Raw genomic sequence first — 22,759 nt, 5'->3', positions numbered from 1 at the left:
TCTCCTGGCTGAATTTGACTTTGAGATCATACATACAGATTTATTCAGCTTTCGGTATAACATATCAGGATGCTACACTGGGTTGGTATGCCATTATGTTCTTGGATCCTCTGTTTAACATTTCAGAGGTGTTAAGAAGTGGTGGAGCAATTATACCAACAATTAGCAAAAACCACATCAAAACAGCATGGTCAACAATCACATAAACATTCAATTGATACGGCAATTACTTGTAATCCAATTAGTGTGGTTACTTACAGTCCACATCCTGACTAAGTGCTAAATAGTGGTACTTGAGCACTGTGTTACCCACAGTGGATGTTAGCTTAATAACTTCCAACCTCTTTCCCACCCAATGTTGACTGACAAGCTACTCAGAAAATCCCATCCATAACCACCTTTTATTGTGAATGTATTATTTGTTGGTTGCGCTAAAAGCCTTGTTAAAGAGCAAGAATATAGCAGTTCCCCTTTGTTCACAGTAACATGGGCCTATAGGAACTACTATTCAAATTTCCAATTTTATCATTTAAAAATAAGAAATACAATGCAGGGTGTTTTTTAAATGGGCTATCTTGATTACACACTATGTATTTTACTCGTTTTCTGCTTGATACTTAATAAGGTGCCCACAATTTGAGTTTTTAAGCTCAAATTTAACACAGAAATTTAATTTTACATTTTTTTAAATCATCTTACAAGCTAGCCAGTGGGTCTAAAATTTGCCATTCCTTTAGAACATTCATTGATTTCCATTAATATTTTTTCCCTCACTGATATGGCAATCATAAAAAGTCTCCATGTGTAGAAGCAGCATTTAGCAGAATTCGACAGCTCAATGGCAGCAAAAATGCAATCTATGCTATGCCATGTAGAGTATTAATGCTCTGTATTAATTTATGGCGTTTCAGGTTTGCTTTATTTTTTTTCCTCCATCTCCCCTGACAGTGTAAAGCACCTACTTCCACATTACATGAAACAATTACAGAGAAATTCTCCAGTCCACACTGATACATATAAATTGTATACGACTTTTCCTTCCTGTAGTTGTTTCCATTCAAGAGTAACCCGAAAGCAACACGCGTAGGTGGCGTGGCTGTATTTCTGAACTGTGGGATGCATAGATCTTACAGTACTGAAGTTATTTTAAAGCTGTGATTTATGGTGTTTATAAAGCACCAAGGCCATAAAGGACCCCTCCAAGCAGCTGCTCCTCACAGCTTCCGTGAAGTATTTTTAGCCAGGCAGAGAGCAAAGCTGACAAGTGCTCTGTGTTACACAGAGCAGCATGTCACTCTTAACTTGCCATCACCAACACAGAGCTGCCTCATTTCATCTTCTAAGGCTTCAGCTGCCAAAGCTGTCTGCAAGCACCTGTAACTTAGAAGCACCAGGCTTGCCCTATGAGGCCTGAATCTTCTCTGTAAGTCAAGCTGAGTTTGCTGTATTTGTTCCTGCCAAAAGCACAAACTGTGGATGAGGTACCTGATGCAAAATTGTTCTTTAAGTTGTTCAATGATCTGGAGGCAGCTGCAGCCCTGGGCTGGGCTGTCAGTGCCAGGAGAAGCAACAGAAACACCATGCAGCCGAGGAACAAAGAAGTTGCCCAAGACAGAATTGCTCAACGGAAAGCACACATTTTTGAATAACAGATATGGGTTTAAATGCAATCTTGGTGCAATAATATTAAGAATGTGCTTATGAGAAGTACATGGTGTGCCATACAGTGAGCGCTGTATATTTGAAAAGAAAGGATAAGACAACACTGAACGTGTTGCAGAAAAACTTACAAGGTTCTGTGGTTCATTCATTAAGTTATCTATCCACCAAAAGGCTCAAAATCCCTGTGCTCAACACCGGGAGCAGGGAACAATTGGCTTCAAGATCACCACAGTTCTCTCCATCTTTTCTCCCTTAATATTTTTTTTTTTTTTTTGTATTCACCTGTTTCTCAGAATATGAGAATTGATTTTCCCTAGGAAGCCTCCCCCCCCAGCTTTACCTCTTCAATTAAGACCGTTCTCCATTTTGTTGCCTCAAAACCAGATATTTTTTATTAGTATAGCTTCCCTTTCCCCCTCCCCCCCCATATTTTATCTTTCTTCTGATTCTCTTCCTTATTCTTCCTCATTCTCTCACTCAAATTGTCACAGACAAATTTCTACTAAGAAATGACAAAATATTAAGAAATGAGAGAAAGAGGTGTTTTTTATACGCTGTTCTTGGGTGTCTACTAGAAAAATTTTCTACTTTCATGATAGTTGTAAAGCTATCAGGCTAACTATGCAGAAGTAAGGCAAGGCTCCGGAACAACAAGTTAAAATAATCAAACACACACATGGAATTCATGCAAGTGAAAACAGATTATTTGTATTTCAAAAATAAGTGGCTGTGGGAAAAAAAAAAAATAAAAAGTAATTCACAGGAAGAAAATGAACTAGGATTCTGTCTTCTCAATTAGAATACCAGAAAAAAGTTTTGAATCATGTGTTAAAAATTGAGAATCGTCTGAGGGTATTTCAACCTATGAATTCAGAAAACAGTCCCTTTCTTTTCTAAATTCTACATTTGAGTTGATTATGTTAAAAGGGAGTAAGATAATTTCAATAGTAGTTGCATCCTATGCATGTTAGGTACATCCAGGAGACCAGAGACCTCTGCTGGAAAAGGGGGGTGAATTACCTAGCAAGGCTGTAGGCTGTGCCTTTGCTATACCATTCAGTCAACTTGGTACAGTTAGCCTTCCATTCACTTATAATTTTTTCTTCAGTTAGTTTTGCAGACATTTTTAATCAGTATAACTGCAACTCAAATGTGAAATTCCATGGGGAACTTCAGCAGGGTCTCTGACAAAGCATTTAAAAGTTTAGAGAAGTGGTATGCTGAGAACATGCAATGCTCTCAAATTGGACATAACCACATGCTTTTTTCACCTTCAGCTGCTTCCATTTCCACAGTTGTTCTTTTTCCTTTTGCCTCTTATATACTGACATAGTAACCTGGCACTGCAGACATTAGATGGTATCTCTGCAGACAGAGCAGAAATAATATGACTGAATATCTTGGGTCAAAAAATGGACCATTAACAGGAAGAGAAAGAGCCTGGGCTCTGCTCCCACTTTAGGTACTCCAGTAGCACCCTGTTAGCACCAAAGAGAAAGGTCTCAGGTAGGAGATCCAGTGGAGGGACTAACTGCAGTCAGACTGTCAAAACACAGCTCTGGAGAACAGCCTTATTTCACTTAATGATCAGATATGCTTTAATGTAGACATTGTGGCAACATAAACAAATTATTAGTATCTTTCTACAGTTACACAAGCAAAAGGCACTCCTGCAGACCATGCAGGTGAGATTCAGTAAATGGACAAAATTTCTAGTGGACATCATTTAGCACAATTTATGAAAAGTATTATCTCATTTTCAGAAGGAAAATGAGATATCTTCTGCTGTTAAATGCCAGCAGAAACTACAGTTGATGAGCACAGCTGAAATCGAAGTCATTTACAGATAAGCATGCAAAATTCTACTTACCACCATTACCGTGCTATTACTGCAAAACAGCACAAAAAAATTACGCAGTTCTTGCCAATTCACTAACCACCAGCAAAAGCAATATAGATTATACAGTTTTTGTTTTTTTCCTCCAGTACCTAATGCTTATACTCTCAGAAGACAGAATTATCATTTTCTGATGAAAAGGCCTGGAAAAGCAATGTGACAGCTACTTAGTGGCAGTGCTACAAAACAATTTAAACAGGCAATAATGAATATCACATCTAACCAGAAGTGCTGGCTGACTTTAAAACAGCAAAATGTATTTACACATACTGGTGTTTATCTGGAGAAGACCAGATATCTGCACTTCCAGAAAATACACTAAACTTTTAAGGAAAGTCAGTCAGTTTTGGTTGTAAGAATATTTTAAGATCTGTTAGGAGAACACTACAGATGACTTCATGTTCGTCACCTAATAGACTGATGCACATCATCCCAAAAGAAAAAATACCATCTGTTTGCAGTTACTTCTTACGGCATCCTGAAGTCTCAGTACAGAAAATGAGGCAATTTCTTCCTTCCCAGTACCTGCCCAAAACCATTTGGAGCAAGACCTGACCAAACAGCCTGAAGTAGGACTACAGATCTCCCAGATTTTGATCTCCCCTTTGCAGAGACATGTAATAAGTGTAGCAGGACAAAGGATAGGAAAATAGCAACACTGCTTCAACTTGTAAAGAGTCTCTTCCCTCCCCTTTGGGCTGAAGGCTCTGGCAAGTGGCTGTTAGATCATTTGAACAGTTGATTCTTCTTTCATATCTTGGAAGGACAAGGTCAGGCAGCTGTCACTTTATTTTTTTTCAGTCTTACATTCCTAGAGAATGTTAACATCAACTAAACAAATAGGAACTTTAATGTCACCTTATACTATAGATCCTGACATAGCAGGGACTCATCAAAAAGAGCAATTAGAGGACAAATTAGCAGGTTGGTTCTTTTTTTTCCCCTGTCTGTGCAGAGATTTCCATTATTTCACCACAATAACACGTGCACCTAAACTACACATGCATCACTACATTATGCTTTAAAACATCCTCTCAAACACAATTCTGTTCCAAACTCCCTGCTTTGGGCAAAGAAAAACGTTTCTGCATTTTATATCCAAGCTTTCTATTCAGACAACAGAAAAGTGCAAAAGTCTCCAGAACCTAAGGAAAGTTTAGTTTCAGTGCCTCTGTAGCATCATGCATAGTTACCTCAAGTTTGTAAAAAATAAAATAAAAATAAGCCATTGGACCTTCTGCACTTATACTGCAAAGATTTTTGCACCAGCACAGAACATCACCACTTGCTTATTCCCGATGCAAAGATGCACTGCATGATGCACATTCAGCAGTATGCCAGAGCTGCTATACCAACAGGACAGAATGACTGTCACTTTTGCACAGCAGAACCAAAGCTTTCCAAAAATACTGCACGTACACACAGCATAGTTAAGTCTGCAAAGATACTGCTTGACAATTCTGGAGTTTTAGATCTATGCATCCTGGTCAGCACTGTTCCCCTGAGGAAACATAAGAAAGCTCCATACTTACTCAAAAGGAAGGAGAAAAAAAAAAAAAAAAAAAAAAAATCCAAAAAGCAGGATTTTTCCAGAGGAACTCCAAAAAAAAAAAAATGGCAGCACCTGTCACAAACAATCTCAGAGTCACAAAGATCCAGTTCTCCAGGTTTAACCATAAAGCAGTTTTGTTCACTGTATGAGTTCTGAAGTCTACAAGATATTAAGCAGAAATTTCACACTCTCCTTCAACCATGCTACCCTGATACAATTTAATTCTTTGTGCTGAATGAAACAATTACTCTTGGGGAAAAAAGCTGCTGGTGAGTCATCAAGGACCGTAACATAACACATCAGGGGAACAGGGAACAGTTAAACAAGGATTTTTAGGCAGCCTTCTGCAAGTTAATACTTGCAGATTTCAACTTAAAAGAATGTTTAGCTTCAGAAATAATACTACTTTGTATTTTTTTTTTTTTTTTTAAATACACAGTTTGTCACTTAAAATTTAAATTTCTGAACTAAATGTAATAACAGCTCTCATTCTTACCTACTATCTCTAAGGTAAAAGAAATTGGTACTCTTTATACATATCTTAAAAAGAAAAAATGAAGGTTTAACATGCCTGCATCTTGCATAAAAGAGCAACTCACTGGATACTCCAAAATAATGCAGCATATAAACTGTTTTATACTGCCTGTAAATATTATTCTAATTGCATTAATTTTACAGTAGGCCCATTCACATTACACTACTAGAAGGCTAATCTAGAGGACTTTGTCATTATTATTATGGCAGTACTTCAAGACAGCTGACTGTGAAGCACCAAATGATGAAGTTGTATATTTGAGTAAGCATATTTTTGGTCCTCAGTTGAGTTGGAGATATTTACTGATACCTTAATTCCTCTTCTCCTTCAACAAAGAAGAAAAGGTTTCTGCCACAGGTAAAAGCTTAACAAGACACAAAAATATCACTTAAAAAGACATTGTGCTTCTGCACATTGACTACTTGGGTTCGGAAAGTCAGGGACTTGGAGCACCATATGGAAGGCTGGAAAGATTTCTTGTCAAGAACTAGTTGTCTTGGAAAGGATAAGAGGGACTGAGAAGCTAACAGACTCTATAAAGGATAGAACAATGCTAAAACTCAGAGAGCTACATGGAAACAAATGCCAGGTTCTTCCCAGGAACGTTAGTCATGGGACTACATTCTCACCTGCCTGTGGGGTGGAGATTTTTTGGAAGGACATCTTTCTGAAGGTGCTCAGAGATAAAGGAAGTTGTGGATGCTCAGCTACTTATCCCCATTTGAGGGTCAAGGGATCAGCACTGGAGGAGTTGGAAGCCAGGTACATCAAAGAGCATGCTTGTACACCAGCGTGCATGCAGTTAGAATTTCAGTTTTATCTATAGACATTTAATAACCAACAAGTTTTCAGTTCAACAAATAGCATTCAGGAAGTATTTGTATTTGACAATTATCTTTGCAAATACTTATTCAAATTATCTTTGTTTACTCTTTAGCAACACTCAAATCCTCTTCATCTTCCTGAAATACTGAACTGTTGTTCAATTACCCAATTCTTCAACAATGTATTCATTGAGAGCTTCTTAAGAGAAGTCAAAGAGGGGGGAAAAAAAAAAAAACATTCCCAGACTCCATAATTTCTCTGTAGTTACAATGACAGTACCTCAAGAAAATGATAAACGCAAGCAGCTTTGACAGTTTGACCCATAGTTAAACGTCCTTCACACTAAACAGCATATAAAGAAAATTAATACTCTTGGTCCAAGTCAGTGAAATATTCAAGACTGTACTTGAATCACTTTCATGAGTATGGCTTTTCCACCAAATCTGACTTAACACTCTCAAACATGCTAGTAGTTTTTGAAATAGCTCTTTCACTTTCTTTTCATTTACTGCTCTACTTCAATGCAATTCTGACCACTGGAAGTGCCTTTGATACAGAGTAGTTACAATTTGATTCATTATCAATTAACCAGGTCAAGCCACAAAAACCTGACTCCCATCACTGCTATTTCCATGTTTGTGGAACTTGGTTTAGCACAAGAGATTTATTTCTGGAATACAAGATAACAGGATTCTACGCGAACAACCATCAGTATACAATTTTAAAACTGCTAGATTCTTTAAAAACTGCATGTCCACATTTCTTAAAAACAGAAAGAATGATATCAGAGTAACAATGCAAAAGAAAGGGAAGAAAGAAAAGAAAAAGATGTCACTGTCCCCAGGAACCATGTCTAGTCACGTTTCAGTCAGTCAGTCAGTCGAGGGTCATGTCATTATTTAGTTCTGCAGAAAAAACACAAGCACAAAAATAGTATCAAAAAGCAACATACCTATTTGCGTTACAACAGCCTAAGCGAGAAAGGCTTTTAACACATTCAGAAGAATAATATTAAGTACCATATATGTGTCCTCTTTTTTAAGAAGGAAAGTGCCTCATTCTGAGCAGTGAGTGCAAGTCAGCAATTTTCCTACAGTATAGCTGATAAAAAATATTTGAAAAATTATTATTTTGGCATATTTTTCAACTTCTATGTAATTACTATTTTAAAATATTTTTGCACAGCAGTAAGTCATTATGCATACACATTAAACTTGAATTTTCATTAAAAAAAGATTTAAGTGAATAAAAACAATGCAAATCAATTCAGGGATTTGTGATTCTGCGATTTGTGTTAAAAGGCATTTTCTAAATTCTGAATTTTTGTTTTTAAACATTTTCTGTAACAGTAAGAAGGATGCCAAGTACTCCTTTCACTTATCTCAGTAACCTTCACCAATAGCCAAACCCTCAGTGAATTTGAAAATCCTGCACAATCATTTTTATGCTCTGATGTTAGCAGTGTTTGGAAAATTAGAGGTTAAGGAGACAATCTAGTTTTAGTAACAAAAAAAAAACTGTTTAAAAACAGGACGGTAGAGCTAATCGTTTCATTCTTCCCTCCCTCCTCCCTCATTAATACAGTGGACTAAGTAGCTTCTGCAGCCAATAGAAGCCCACTGTCTTGGAGCAATAACCAAAACTTTCCACCCTGTACTTGCTTCTCATCTATGACAGACTCCCAAATATTCTTTGTATTGCAGTACAGTGTAAAACACTAACCAAGTTTATTGACATTTTAAAGCAGAAAGCACCATCTTGCATTCAGTTTCAGTTTTTAAATATCCCAAACCACAAAAATAAATACTGTTAGCCTAGAATCAAGACACAATCCTAAATTATTTATGTTTTGCAAAAATGCATGATTTTTCCTATATACAGTCATCTGACAGGTAATTACCATTAGAAAGAGCCACGTCTTTATTCCTACTCTGTGAATACAGAATCACAGAGTCATAGGGGTAGGAAGGAACCTCCAAAAGTAATCATGTCCAACCCCCCTGCCAAAGCAGGCTCCCTACAGCAGGTGAATACATCAGGCATCAGCTTCCTGCCACAGGATCCTATATATTATCACTAAAAAAAAAGTAATTAAACAACACATACCACCTCTTCTCTTTATTTGAGCATATTTACAGATTAAGAATGGGTCATGTCTTCAGACTCAGTCCTCCTAAACTCAGGTTTCAGACTATAAATAATTCTTTGGTCTGTTATCATTCAGACACATAACCTCTACAACATGAACACTAATGCTTTCTCTAATACTAACATTCCCTCCTACTACATCCAGGAATTTCTCACTAAACCCAAGAATTCTCTCAACAACTTGTTTGCATAGCAAGCAATTAACTACCTGGAAACTCTAAATCACTTTCAGTCATTACTTTCCAGAAAGCCAATCTTACAAGTAATAGGCAGTGTCATCTTCGCTCAGGACACAAATGCAGCCTGCAATTACTTTTTTCAAGAATTAACATTTTCTGAGGTTTATTACTAACTCTGGATGTTTTTATCATATCTATACTTTTATAGTAAGAAGTAAGTTTTTTGCAATAAAGACAGAATTGATTTTACATTACACTTCAAATCATAGCTTCCCCTAAAGTGACAGAAAGATTTGATCTTTTATTATTAAAGTTTAAAAAAAAAAAATCACATTTAAGAAAAAAACTTTGTAAATAAAAATAAAAACAAGGGTATGAATTGCATTTATTGGAACTGACAGTTTTCACATTTCAGAAGAGTTTTAGCTCCAATTCCATGCATTTGTTTTGTTTTGTTTTTAAGTGATACATAAAAAGACCTTCAGAAACTGCTGCTTATCAAAAGAGAAACATGGAAGTCCTTAGGAAAAGAGGGAGAACCATGCAGGTGAAATCTTTTTTGGCCTTTATAACTCCCAGGTCAAGGAAAATACCCACACACTGAAATGACAAGGAGTGAAACTTCCATGTAAAATATTGATGTGGAGAGAGTTGGGATTTCAAGTGATGTTTTTAGAATGAGAAAAGGAGGGGAAAAAAAAAAAGACAGAGAAACAACTGTTTTGGGGGGGGGGTTGGTTTTTTTTTGTTTGTTTGTTTGTTTGTTTCTTTGTTTGTTTTTCTCCGCTCCAGCAGTAGAAATCTGGTTACTGAAATTATCTGGAACCATACTCTTAATGGCCTACTAAAGAAGTAATATACAAATTTGAATCAAACCAATGTTTCATACGAACAAGTGAATTACGGTTCCTGAAGTCTGTAAAACCTCCATATATAAGCTCTGCCACTTTTTATTGGCCATGTCATTAATTAAAATATTTAAACTTAGCAGTTCAAACATTCACCTCACCACACATTCTGCAGTATCTTCTTCACCATCACACATTCCAGCTACCTCTGATATTTGAGAGTCCAGATCCAGTCCCAAATTACTAAAGTTTTTTTGGTTTCACTTAGCAGCATTCCCACAGCCATTTTAGTTACCCCTTCCTTCATCTGTCCTTTCTGGGGCTAAACTCTGCATCCTTACTCAATATCATACTCAGGGCACGTGTTTGTAATGAAAGAAAGACACACACAAGCTGGTCTCAATTACAACATTTATTTCTCAATACTCTTTCGATTAGACCTGATACTTTTATGTACATCAAGTTTCTATGAACATCCAGATTGTTGTTAATTGTTTCATATTTTTAGAAACATTAGAAAAAATAAAGACTTCTTTACTAAAATAAAAGTTTGTGTATAGAAGTATATACACACCCATACACATACACACACACACCCCCTATAAGTATATACACACCCATACACATACATACACACACACCCCCTATAAGTTAGATCTATTTCTAGCTATCAACCAACTTGAAATTTAAAATTTATCATGATACAACTTCAAAATACTTTGCTTCCAACTATTTCAAATAACTTCAGCTTACACAAGCACTCTGACTGGGTACTCACCTACTCAGTAGGTTCTCTGACGTTTGTTAGATTCCTCTGTGGGGGAGTCTGCCAACCTTACTTTAAGTCTGACACCGTTCACAATCTTGCCATGTAACGCAGTTATGGCCTCACTGGCACTTGCTCTGTCTGCAAATTTTGCATAGGCCACATTTTTTCCAGCCACGAGATAAACTTTTATTAAATTTCCAAAACGACTGGGAAAAAAAAAAAAAAAAAAAAAAAAAAAAAAAAAAAAAAAAAAAGAAGAACAAAGGAGTTCATGGGTTTTGCTGCAGCACTGACATCTATCATCCAATCTCAACTTTACAGAATTTGGTAGCTGAAAATTCTATATCCTCACACAAATGTTATATTATCTTGTGTTATCCTCCTTGAAAAGCCCTAGCTTTCATTCCCTTGTCTACAGTTTTGCACAGGAATGGAAATAAGCCCAGGAGTCCGTAGGCAAAGTCTTCCATGGAATATTACAATAGAACTACAAGCATTACATATTCTTTTAGAATCACTAATGCTAATCTATGAAATAGCCACACACAGTAAATATTAAACAAATGCACAAAACCTCACCCACCCCAAATAAAAACCACCAGACAATTGCAAAGGCATCTGAGGCAATTCACTCACATCTCATTTAAATCAACTTGTTCAGCTGTGATTCATCTTTGAAAAGGTCTTGCTGAAATGACTCACAAAGCAAAAGCTAAAGTTTCACAGAAAATCTAAATCCTCAGGAGATTCCTAGACAGTTCCTTACCAAGTCTGAAGTGAAAGTCTACCTCATACTGAAGTTATAGACATATGAAGACCAGAAGGTCCAGTACATAAAAAAGGTACATTTTTAGAACTCTAACAGTAGCGCATATCATTTCTTTTCCCATCCTAGGGCTTAGAAAATACCTTGGCTTTCCAGATAATTGCTGCAAATGCCAGCTATCAGAAAAGGGAAATGTACTCTTCAAGGAAATGTACTCTTCAAGAGCATAGTAAAAATAAGCAATCAAACCACTGGTGAACAGCTGAACTGTGGATTTGATTTAAAGATGGCAAGAATTATCAATTAAGACTTTGTTTCTCATATGAGAGTAGTGTGAAATGACTGCTGAAACAGCATTAATAAGATGCAAACCATCAAAACCTATCTGGAAAAAATCTTCCTAAACTTACCCTCCTTAAATTACTGTGGAAATTTACCAGAATACTTTAATTCCTTATGGTAATCTTGTACAAGAAAGTGAAAATTAATTAAGCTACAAGAAAAGGAAGTTTGATGTTCTTGGTTAAATAATTTTTATGAGACCAGAAATTTCACTTCTGGTTACATTTATTATAAACCTACTGCCCTGGTATTCCATTAGATGCTTGTTTCAAAAGAAGCCATTATTTACTGATCCTTTCTTATTTTTTTTCTTGGAATAGTTCTTCTGATGGCAATCCTTTTTATTTTATTTTTTTTATTTTTATTTTTAGCATTTAAGTACTCCACTGTTAGAAAAAAATACTTATCTGTATATGAAGCCTTACCAGAAAACATCCTCCAATATAGTCACAGGTAAAGGATGAGGATGAAAAAGTACAAAAAGCCTTTCCTTCACAGAAGTGTCAGGTGGAACTTTTTTCTTGGGCGGTGGAAGCAAAGCATCAGTTTGGGGCTGAAGTAATGGTGAGCCAGAGGTTCCTCCAAATGCCTGCTGAAACGGGAGAAGGAAAAAAAAAAAAAAACCCACTATAAATCAATTCTAGGAGAAGAAAATAGCATCATTTCATCTCGTTCAGAATTTTTGCTCCTACAACGAGACATAGATAGGCTCTAAAAGTTAAACTGAATCTTAGTTCATTTGTTTACTTTATTCATTAAATTGATTAACAAAGAAAGTTAGACATTTAAAGGGAATGACACCCCCCCCCCCCCACACACACACAAATCAACCAGAGGTATTCCTTAAATACGTAGCATCTAAAGCTATTACAGAAGAAAGCAGGCAGTGCTCCTTACTGACACATCCGGAGTTTCTTAACTCAAAGAAAATGACTATTAACAGCATCCATCATATTAACTTACAGGAGGTGTCCTATACTGCTGAACAACTGCGTTATTATTTCGCAACACTGAGGTCATATGTGCTGTTACCAGTTGTGTTGCCATTTTTCTGATGAGGCTGCAAGAAGTGATAATAAGTTGTTTTAGAGCAAGAACTATGTTAGTTAATTTCAGCAAGAGGAAAATAAAGATCTTCCTAATCACGTGAAGATAAAAAAATAATAATCTGCAAACTCAAGTACACAATTAAAAGAAGAAGCTTGCATAACACCCTAAACTCAATCTGAAAGCATACATTCTACCAGGAATCCACTGAAAAAAACTCAGTTCTACATAGAGACACAACACTCCCTTGCTTTTTCCAATATTATAACAAAAAAGAAACATTAACTCTACAGAACCCTTAACTTCATGTGAAAGATGCCAAGGTGGCAGAAGAGACAGAAGTTTCTCTTGTCTTTTAAGAGAAAGAAAAGCACAGGAATTCAAATCAGAAGACAGAACATTATCAAAGGAAGTTCATTTCCAGCTCTCATTCTCTAGTACTCTTTCCTTTGTTCTGATGGAAGATAAGAAAAGCAACTGCATGTTTACACAGATTCACAGCCTATGTTTTAAGGCCATGAAATCATAGAAAAATACTGAAGAGCAAAAGGCGACATTTGCAAGAAGGATATTCTCAATGGATTTTTTAAAGGTTAGACCAGGGATAACACTTCTGGAGTGAATTTTCCCATCGTGGCTCCGCACAGTACCGTTTTTTCATATTCCCGAACAGCTCTGATGCCTCAAATAGCTCAATTTCAGTCCTAAAGGAATCTGTAATATTCACTACAGGAAAACATGTAGGTTACTTCCACGTCTACCAGCAGATATTCAAATATCTAGGTTTGAAGTAAAACCTGGCAATCCTTATACAAGTGCAAGAATCAGATCCTCAGATTTATTCTGCCCGTGCGTTTCACAAGGCCACTGTCTGCAGCAGTGCAAACACCGCTAACAGATCAAGCAAGCAATATCTGCTTTAAATACAAAGCCTCAAAAATACATTAGAGACACCCTGCTTATTACAGAGACTTTTAAGGATTCTTGCCAAGTTTCCTAACATATCATAAGAATACATATTTTAATCTTTCTTCAAATTAATTCCTCTTAATTCAAGATATTCATTATCAACTTCAAAAAATAAAACAAAAAAAACCAACACATCAAGTGTGAAACTAATTTAGTAACACCGTTATCTTTTATTGTTAAATAATAATAGTTTTGCTCTCCAGAATACAACTTCCCAGTTCTTCTAAGTGTCAGTACTTACTCTGAACTATCATTCCCATCTTCCAGAAAAATGACAGTTAATCTGTTTCCAGGAGGATACTCAAACCCATGTAGCTTATACTTGGCATATATAGCTGATGCAGCTGTACTGTACTGAATCACAGCATACCCTAGAAATACAACACACACTGTTCCAGTGCTTCACAAGCAAATCTTAAGAACAAGATACGCTCATGTACAGAAGTAGGATCAAACTACAGGTTAGTCATGGATGCTAGAAAGTTCCTAAGTCTCTTTCCCACATTGTATATTCCTTACTAGCAATATTAATATTATTTGTGAAATAAACTTCCATGAAATTAACTAGTGACAGATCAGCTATGTTTATATTAATTTGAAAACCTGGTAATACAGCAAAATAAGACGTGCCGTCTTGCCTAACTCTCAGGCAGAGGGATAATCTTAAAATATAGTTATTCCAACAGTAGCACTGTAAAGTTACACTGAACTGAATTATTCTCATTTCACACTGTGCAGAGCTACTTCCTGTTTTTTTCATCTATAGCAAAAAAAGAACACTGAAACCAAAACAATTCTTCCCATACAAAAGAAGTTTTGTTTTGGAATGATTTCATCCCATTTACTCATGTCAGCTTTTTACACACCCCCACACACCAAACAATTTCATGATGAGAACTCAAATGATCTAGTTTTTATGTCCTATAAATAGATGTCTAATCTACAGGTTTTTTTCGTTCCATTACATTCAGAACTATTAACTTCACTTGACCAAATTAATGATTCTCTGGGATTTGATTATGTCCCTTCCTGAGATTCTATTAGCCTTAAATATAGTTACCTTTTTTTTTTTTTTTTTTTTTTTTTGGAAACTAGGGTTCAATCAAAATTGAATTTTCAGTCTTAGGCGATGGTAGTACTAACCACTGATGCAAGAAAAAGCCAATTATTTCTTCTAACCACTGTATTTAGCAATACAAATGAATTGAGGCACAATTAAAAGAACGCGCTCTTCATAGAAGAAAAAAGATTTTTGTAATTTTACTTACCATTATTAGTATGAGGATCTCGCTGAACATCACAATACTCCAGTCCTGGGACTAGATCAAAGAGGGCAAACAGCTGTTCTTGGATAAAAGGAAGCCGTGATACCACTGACAGACGTTTGGAGACTGACTCCTGAATCCTCGTCTCATTTTTTTCAAAACTACAAAACTCTGGCTGAGCACCTCAAGAATCAACACAAAAATAAACAATCAAATCCATTATAATAAGCATGCCTTCAATTCATACGTAGTTTTCATTCAAATTTCAGAAACAATCTAAGTGAATTATACACCAAAGGTCATAAGCATTTTTCATGAATGCAGGTCTTGAAATAATCAGGCAACTAGACCAAAGCACGCCATAAGAACAAGTGAAGTGAAATGTCCACTTCATTTCTAACTCAAACATCCAATTTACCAGCTGTAGAACTCAGCTTCCTTTAGACTGCCTTCTTCCAAACTGCCCTCAATTGCGATTACAAATAATTTTCAGTATAAAAAACTGTGACTTACAAAATGAAAATACATTTCCCCTTGGTTCTTGCCTTGCGTTATTGCTATAATATTCATGTTCAAAAGATTCAGGTGACTTGTTTTTCGGTTCAGCCAAAATGGCTCGATAGCCTGAAAGAAACCGTCACACATATTGCAACAAATCAGCATACTTTAAATATCTCTGAGCATATCTGCACTCTCTGAATATCTCATTCAACAGTTTACTCAGAAAAAACACCAAACACTGTCATTTAACACGTAACTCTTGCAAGTTGGCATAATCAATGATGTGGAAGTTAACTTGTGAAAGTGTCATATGTGGAACATGTTAAGTGCAAGTGAGCCTACTTACTCGTGGGAGACCATGCATCAGTATCTAAAACAACTGGGGCATGTCCTTGTGAATAACCTCATTGAGATTCAAAGCCATCTGGACGTGCTTCCAGACAAGACAAACTCCAGAAGTCCCCTCCAACCTCAACCATTCTGTGATATTTGGCAGGACTTGGAGACGCTCCGAAGGCAATCAGATGAACTTTCACAGAACTGTAACAGCTGCTCATAGATGTTTTGGGCTGATCTACATTCAGTTTATCAATAGTGCAGGTATTAACTCTTAGGCCATCTAATCCATTTCATTTCACAGAATCACAGGTTTGGAAGGGACCTCAAGGATCATGAATCTCCAATCCTCCAAACTCAAATCATAAAGGAAATAAAATTGAACTGCTAATAAATATCACCCATTTTTGTGAGTATTCTTGCATAGGGATAGCAATTGTTCAGAACTTCTTATGATACACCAGGCATATTACTTAAAAAAACAAAAACGACCCCAAAAAACTCCCACACAACAAAAAGAAAAAAAAAAAAACAACAACAAAAAAACCTAAAACTACATGCTGAAGTGTTCAATATTTAGGAAGTGAAGGAGGTTGGACTGGAAAAGTGCTGATAAGTTTCTCCAAAAGCCTCTCTACTGGCTGAGCAGGCCCTGAGCCCTCTCCTCACAGGTCACACACTTTAGCAGCCCTCCACTGGATTTATTCCAATTCCTTAACAATTGTTTGGTACCAGAGCATAAGTGATAAGTGATTGATCGTAAAGTGGGCAAAGTCTTAGTTTCTGCAATACATTAATCCTGATATTAAATGGAAGGGGGGGGGGAAGAAGGAAAAAACAAATTTCCTAAGAACAATTTTAGGCTACATTTATTCACAACAAATTTATTATTTATGGATTATATTTGATATATAGTATATGTTTGATTAAAAACATTCTTATTTATTTATTTAGAAATGAGGTTGTCCTGGGTATGAAATCCAAATGAGAATACCCAATTTAAGACAAACTATCAGTTTCTACACTCTTTTCACTGATTTTCCTTCCAGGGGCTAGTGATGCAAGAACATTATTAGGTGAATGTCAGTAATACTATTTTTATTTGCAACAGAACTTTTGTCTCAAGATGTGTTTACATGCCATAAATAATTTACCTGCAAGCAAATGTAAAAACTAAAGGTATATTAATGATGGTACACATTTATTGTGAAAGGTTTTAGCAAGTTCAATTAGATTCTTACTTCGATCACACTCCTCAATTGCTCGGGCAGCTTGCGATGGTTTTAAGTACCGCACATAGCCCAAACCTTTGCTTTCTCCAGTAGTCTTGTTTTTAATAATGCTGCAATACTCAATGTCTCCATACATCTGGAACAATTAAGAAATGTATTAATTCACAATATTTGAAAATGCATTAAAGTTCCACGATTTAAGCTCCTCTGAAAAATTAAGAAAAAAAGCTAACAGTGAATCAGCACCTTAAACTTCTCTCGCAGATCTTCCTCTGTATAGGTCTTTGGTATCATAACAAAGATTCGTGTAAGCTCCTCATCTTCAACATCTCGGTGGCTTCCAGAAGCTCTTGACTGTGCAATAAATACCTAACAAAAAATACATAAACATTAATTACTGGAAAAAGAGTCCTAGCCACATCCCAAGTCAGTTTTAAGCAAATCTTTGCATTTTTCGCTCACGTTATACAGATTTCCTAGTAAGAAAAAAAACATCTCTGATCACACATGCACCTGCAACAGAAGACCTGTAAGTACAGGACACCCAAAACAGTTTCTCAAGCAAGACAGAGGGTAGCACAAGTTTCCATCAGGGATAACGCAGCATGGCAAGGAATATTAAAACCTGGTCCAGTAACACTGCCAGTGCCACAGAAGGCAAATGCTTTATTGCAACTGGTTAGCCCTGGTATAGCAGTCTTCACAAGAATGCAAAGAGTGCACAAACTGAAACAAATGAGTTGCAGGGGGAAATTGGCAGCTTCAGTTTCCAGCTCAGCTAGAACACAGTCTGCAAATAGCACTCACTTAAGCAGAGCTTCTCAGACCTGTAGCTGAGAATATCTTAGTTTTCAAAACAAGCTTTACCTAAAAGCCGCACCCTAGAAGTTATCCCAGAAGATATCCAGGCAGGAAAAAAAAAAACAACCCTAAAAACAGTCACAACCTCCAAAACAAGCTCTGTGTGCAAAAGTAGCAACTGGTTTCACAGAACACAGGAATTGTGTTTTGTAATGGTTGTGCAGGAAAATAAGGCGCACAGCTCAGATTTCCTGACTTCTAACAGCAAGTTCCTCACGAAAGACTTAGCTAAGTGCTTATCCTTCCCCCACAGTAAAGCACATGGAATATTCAGTGTTCAAAGTCGTTCAAATTTTATCATTATCTGAGGAACGCAAAAACAATTCAAGAGGCTGAAACCTACCATCACGTGCCGTAGATTTAAAAACGCAAACAGCTTGTGCACGAGATACAAGACCCACATAAAGCACTCTTGCAAAGACAGTTTTATTTATAATTTATCCGTGCCAATCCCGTTTAAAGCACCTAAAATGCACTCCCTTTAAATATTTTACAGGAATTAAACGTTTTAAGATAGCGATAGAAAATAAACAGGGTAGTTTTCAGGCACTGCATTTCACCCAAGCCCGCAGCAGCTCTCATAACCAATGAGGCCAAAGGCAGTACCCGGGCAGCCCGCAGTGCCTCGCGAGCTGCGGCCCTCCCGCCATGCCGGGATGGATGCGGGCTGAGAGGGCGGCCCGAAGGCTCCGGCCCGACCCGGCCATACCTTGATAGGCTTGGTATCGGGGGCCAGGCTGCGGCCATGCATCTCCTCCATGGCCCGGCAGGCCTGCGAGCTGCGGGCGAACTTGATGAAGGCGATGCCTCGGGACTCGTTGGTGCGCTTGTCGCGCAGCAGCCAGATGTTCTGGATGTCCCCGAACGGGGCGAAGCGCTCCCGAATCAGCGCCTCGCCCGCGTCCTTGCCCAGCACCACGAAAACGCGGCTGTTGGGAGGCTCGTCCAGGCACTCGGCCGACAGCCGGAATCCGCCGCTCTCCTCCATGGTGGAGCCGCCGCTCGGCTCGCGGGCCGTAGAGGAGCGCTGGCTCTGCTCCGGAACGGGCGAAGAGCTGCCACCCGGCTCCTTCCGCCGGGGAGACAACATGGCCGCACCCCGCCCCCACACCGCGCCACGTCCCCGCACGGGCCGCTGGGACGGCGCGCAGAACCCGCCACCTCTTGCAAGCCCCCCCCACCCCGACAGGAGGGCGTAGTGCTTAGTCCCGCCCCTCGGATCTGCCACGCGCCAATCAGAAGAAAAGGCGCGGAGATCTCCTCTTCGCGATTGGACGCCTCTTCGTGACACCTGCCCCGATGGCAGGGCCGAGGGCGGCGCGAGGTGGGACCCAAACGGGGTCGGATGGGGTGCAGGGGGTGGCGGGGTTCCGCTTCGCCTCGCTCGTGCCACCAGCTGAGGCGCTCGGTGCGATGGCTTCCTCTGAGAAAGTCTTAGCTAAGGCTCGGTTAGCTTCTCTGCATAAGGATGCTGTCATTGCTTGACCGCCCAGCTAAAAGGCTAACGTTAAAAATGGGTCTCTTGAAGGAACACAGCCTGAGAACAACTTTTGTTTTAGGGTGTCCTTGGGGTGTTGTTTCTTTTTTGGTTTGTTTTCGGTTTTCTGGTTTTTGTTTTTTTGCTTGTTTTTGTGTTTTGTTGTTGTTGTTGTTGTTGTTGTTGTTTAATTGTTTGGTATTTTTTATTCAGACTAGCTTTTTCTGCTAGTCAAGTCTGCAGATTACGTGTAGGAGGAAAAAAAACACTTCAGTGTTTCTAGATGTTTGGTACCTGCCCAGCAGCTGCATTAGCAATTAAACTTCAGTTGTTTTATAAATGGCTGAAGAAAACCAATGGACAAAGTAAGGGCAGCTGATGTCATCTACTTGGGCTTGTGCGAGGCCTTTGACGTGCTCCCACATCACATCCCCATCTCTAAACGGGAGAGATGTGAATTTGAAGGCTGTTTGATGGATAAAGAATTGGTTGGGTGGTTGCAGCCTGAGGGTTGTGCTCCACGGTTTTATGTCCAAATGGAGGCTGGTGATGAGTGGCATCCCACAGGGCTCGGTTCTGGGACCAGTACTCCTTAATACATTTATCACTGACATCGATGATAGGATTAAGTGCAGCCTCAGCAAGTTTGCAGATGCCAGCAAGCTGAGTGGTGCCACTGACACAACAGAAGACACAATAGAGAGACACCATCCAGACGGACCTGGACAGGCTTGAAAAATGCGCACTCAAGAACTTAATGAGGTTCCACAATGCCAAGTGCAAGACATTGCACTTGAGCTGGGGCAATGCTGGGTATGTACACAGACGGAGAAGAACTCAGAGCTCCTGCCCAGTACTGTTATGGGGAAAAAACATTGCCTTAGAAGAGAATTTTTTGAAAGGCTAACTTTTCCAAAGATAAATGGCAAAACCCCGATGCTGTAGTGGTAGTTGAAGACTTTTTAAAGATGCTCTCCAGACTGTATATAAGTAAATAAACAAATAAATAAAAGTAGAACCGAATGGTGAAAAGTAAACTAATATAGTTCTATACACCAAACAGAACACCAGGAAACACAACTGTCTTCTTGGTTAAATCCACAACTCCCTTTTTTATCCATACTTAAATGAGCTTATGTCATAGTGTAATTTGATAACATTGATTCTGCATCTTTGAATGCTGTACTTGAATATTTCCCAGTTGGCATGCCATCATCAATACAATTCTAAGTTATCTTGAATACAGCAAAACATTGTTCCATTATTGCTTTTGAGACTTCAGATATCTTGCTTCTAATTGCATTATTTAGAAGTTTTATTGATTGCATTCTTATGTGCCTTATTACTGCAATTATATATCTACACTGATTAGACCTTGTATTTTTCAGACCCTTCTGGTATTACTTTAACAATTAAGCCATTCTTTTAAATTAATCTATGTGGATTTTTTTGAAAGGGTGATACAATACATTTTGTACTGGCGTACAAAAGCATCCATGGTAAAGACACTCAAAGTGTCTGGAGTGTCTCAGGAGTTTTTGCAAAATAACACATTAGAATTGTGATGTGGATATTGTTGGTTTTTGTTGTTTTTTAGTTTGGTTTGGTTTTGTTCTTTATCGTCTTTTCTTGTCCAACCCTCTGATTTTGAACATGTAGTGCATGAATATGTAGTTATTATTTACTGAAGCACACTTACAATACCGTTTGTGAAAACAGTCTTCAACGTGTTCTGCATTTCTTATTACAACATTTTCCAACCTAATATACACTTTTCAGGATATTGCCATATTTGAATCTCAAGAGTATTTTTTATATGGTTTAACTCAAGACATGCTTATGTTTACACTGTTATAAAATAAATGCACAGTCTTAATAAATCTTAATGAAACAAGGTCCATATATATCCCTAAGTAAAGGGGAAGTAATCACAACTTTTCATTTTCTTGAACTGGAAAAGCTATTTGATGTTAGATTAGAGGACATTTGCTGATTTCTGAAAAGTCCTTCTATATGAATTATGATAGATTATAATCAGTTAACATTACAGCTATTCATCAGATATTTTTATGGCTATTTTCATGTGTTTGTTGATTTAGAAAATATTGAGATTTGTATTTCTCTGTAGCTTTGTGTATGGGAACTGCTGAGTCCCGGCCTGAACCTCTGATTGACCACCTGAGGCGAGCCATGAGTCAGCCAGAGGAGCACAGGTGAAGGCAATTCAGCTGTGCTGCCGGAAGGGGTGGAGCCTGGCTGTACCCCTCCTAGACCTATTTAAGAGCTGGCTGCCAGTGGGGAAGGATCTCTTCTGGAGATCTGTTCTGCTGGTGTTTTGTGGTGAGCCCAGTGTAAGGGTAAGCTTTCTGTTTATTCTCTTTTGTTATCGTAGTCTACTTTGTGTAACTCACTTGTTTACTTTGTGATTATAACAGCCTAATATTCTTTGATTATATACTTTGCTTCTATGAGATCAGGGTGAAGTATTCTTAGAAGTTTTGTTTCTGGTTAGGAACAACCATCACATCTCTACTGTGGTGGCAGCTTCCTTCCTGCTCTCAAAACATTTAACAGCATAGATTGGAGCAAGGGACGTTTTGGATATGTCATAGGAGTTGAAATCTACGGTACAGAGACATCGAAGTTGCACCGTGGTCCTCAGGGAAATCTGGAGAAGTTCTAAATAACTCTTAAATAACTTCAAATAACCCTTATTCTCACCATGGAAGTAATGCTGTAAGAGCAATTACGTAGCTCAAAACCACCTTGACTTCCACAGATATGACCATCAACAACCTGATCACATAAGAAATTGTGCATCTTAACAAGTTCAGGTCAAGACTTCTTTAGTTTAAGATGTTATTTTTATTACTGTGCTAGACAAATATTTTCTAAAAACTGTAGATGTTGATAAATGTTGCCAGTAACAGCAAACTACTTCTCTATAATGTCACTCTATTTTTATTATTATTTTAACGTAGATCAAAATGGGTGATGTTGAAAAAGGCAGGAAGATCTTTGTTCAGAAATGTTCTCAGTGCCATATAGTTGGAAAAGGTGGAAAGCACAAGAGAGGACCAAATCTTTGGGGTTTATTTGGCCACAGAACAGGACAAACTTTACCTACTCAGAAGTGAAAAAAGAAGAAAGGTAAAGCTAATGTGATATGAGGTGACAAGCAGTGCAGCTTGGAACATATTTTGGAAAACTAAAAGAAAAAAACCATTTTCTTTAGAGGTACAACATTGAGGCTTATTCACAGTGAGTTAACTCATAGCTGTCTGCTTTGCATAAATGTGAAATGAATCTGAACTGCAGCTTCAGACACAAAGTCACTCAGCTTATAAATTAAAAAGAAATTGTACCAGTATTTATCATGCCAGGTCAAAACGCATGCAGCTTTCCCAAAACTGTGCAGTATCAATAGGCAAATTATCATTTCTGTTAAGGGCGCTTCTGGATTTTGTTTGCTCATCACTACCCTCTGCTGGCATCGTGGTGCGCTGCACTTGTTTTGCTCCTACAAATGGAAAGTAAGTCTGTATTCT

General features: G+C 37.9%; 1 protein-coding gene across 1 annotated transcript; it reads right to left on the bottom strand.

The window, feature by feature from the left end:
* Nucleotides 1–10,428: 10,428 nt before the first annotated feature.
* RBM45 (RNA binding motif protein 45) lies at nt 10,429–18,824 on the bottom strand (the record flags this gene model as incomplete). The annotated part of the gene is made up of 9 exons (XM_079538771.1): nt 10,429–10,621; nt 11,949–12,115; nt 12,487–12,583; nt 13,781–13,910; nt 14,808–14,987; nt 15,318–15,428; nt 16,883–17,009; nt 17,120–17,242; nt 18,444–18,824. 9 exons carry the CDS (start codon nt 18,822–18,824, stop codon nt 10,429–10,431), a joined length of 1,509 nt encoding a protein of 502 aa, XP_079394897.1.
* Nucleotides 18,825–22,759: the final 3,935 nt, after the last annotated feature.

Source organism: Tetrao urogallus, assembly GCF_951394365.1.
Source record: "Tetrao urogallus genome assembly, chromosome: 8".
NCBI lineage: Eukaryota > Metazoa > Chordata > Aves > Galliformes > Phasianidae > Tetrao > Tetrao urogallus.
The sequence above is the reverse complement of the archived record's forward strand: the minus strand, read 5'-3'. Positions and strand labels throughout refer to the sequence as shown.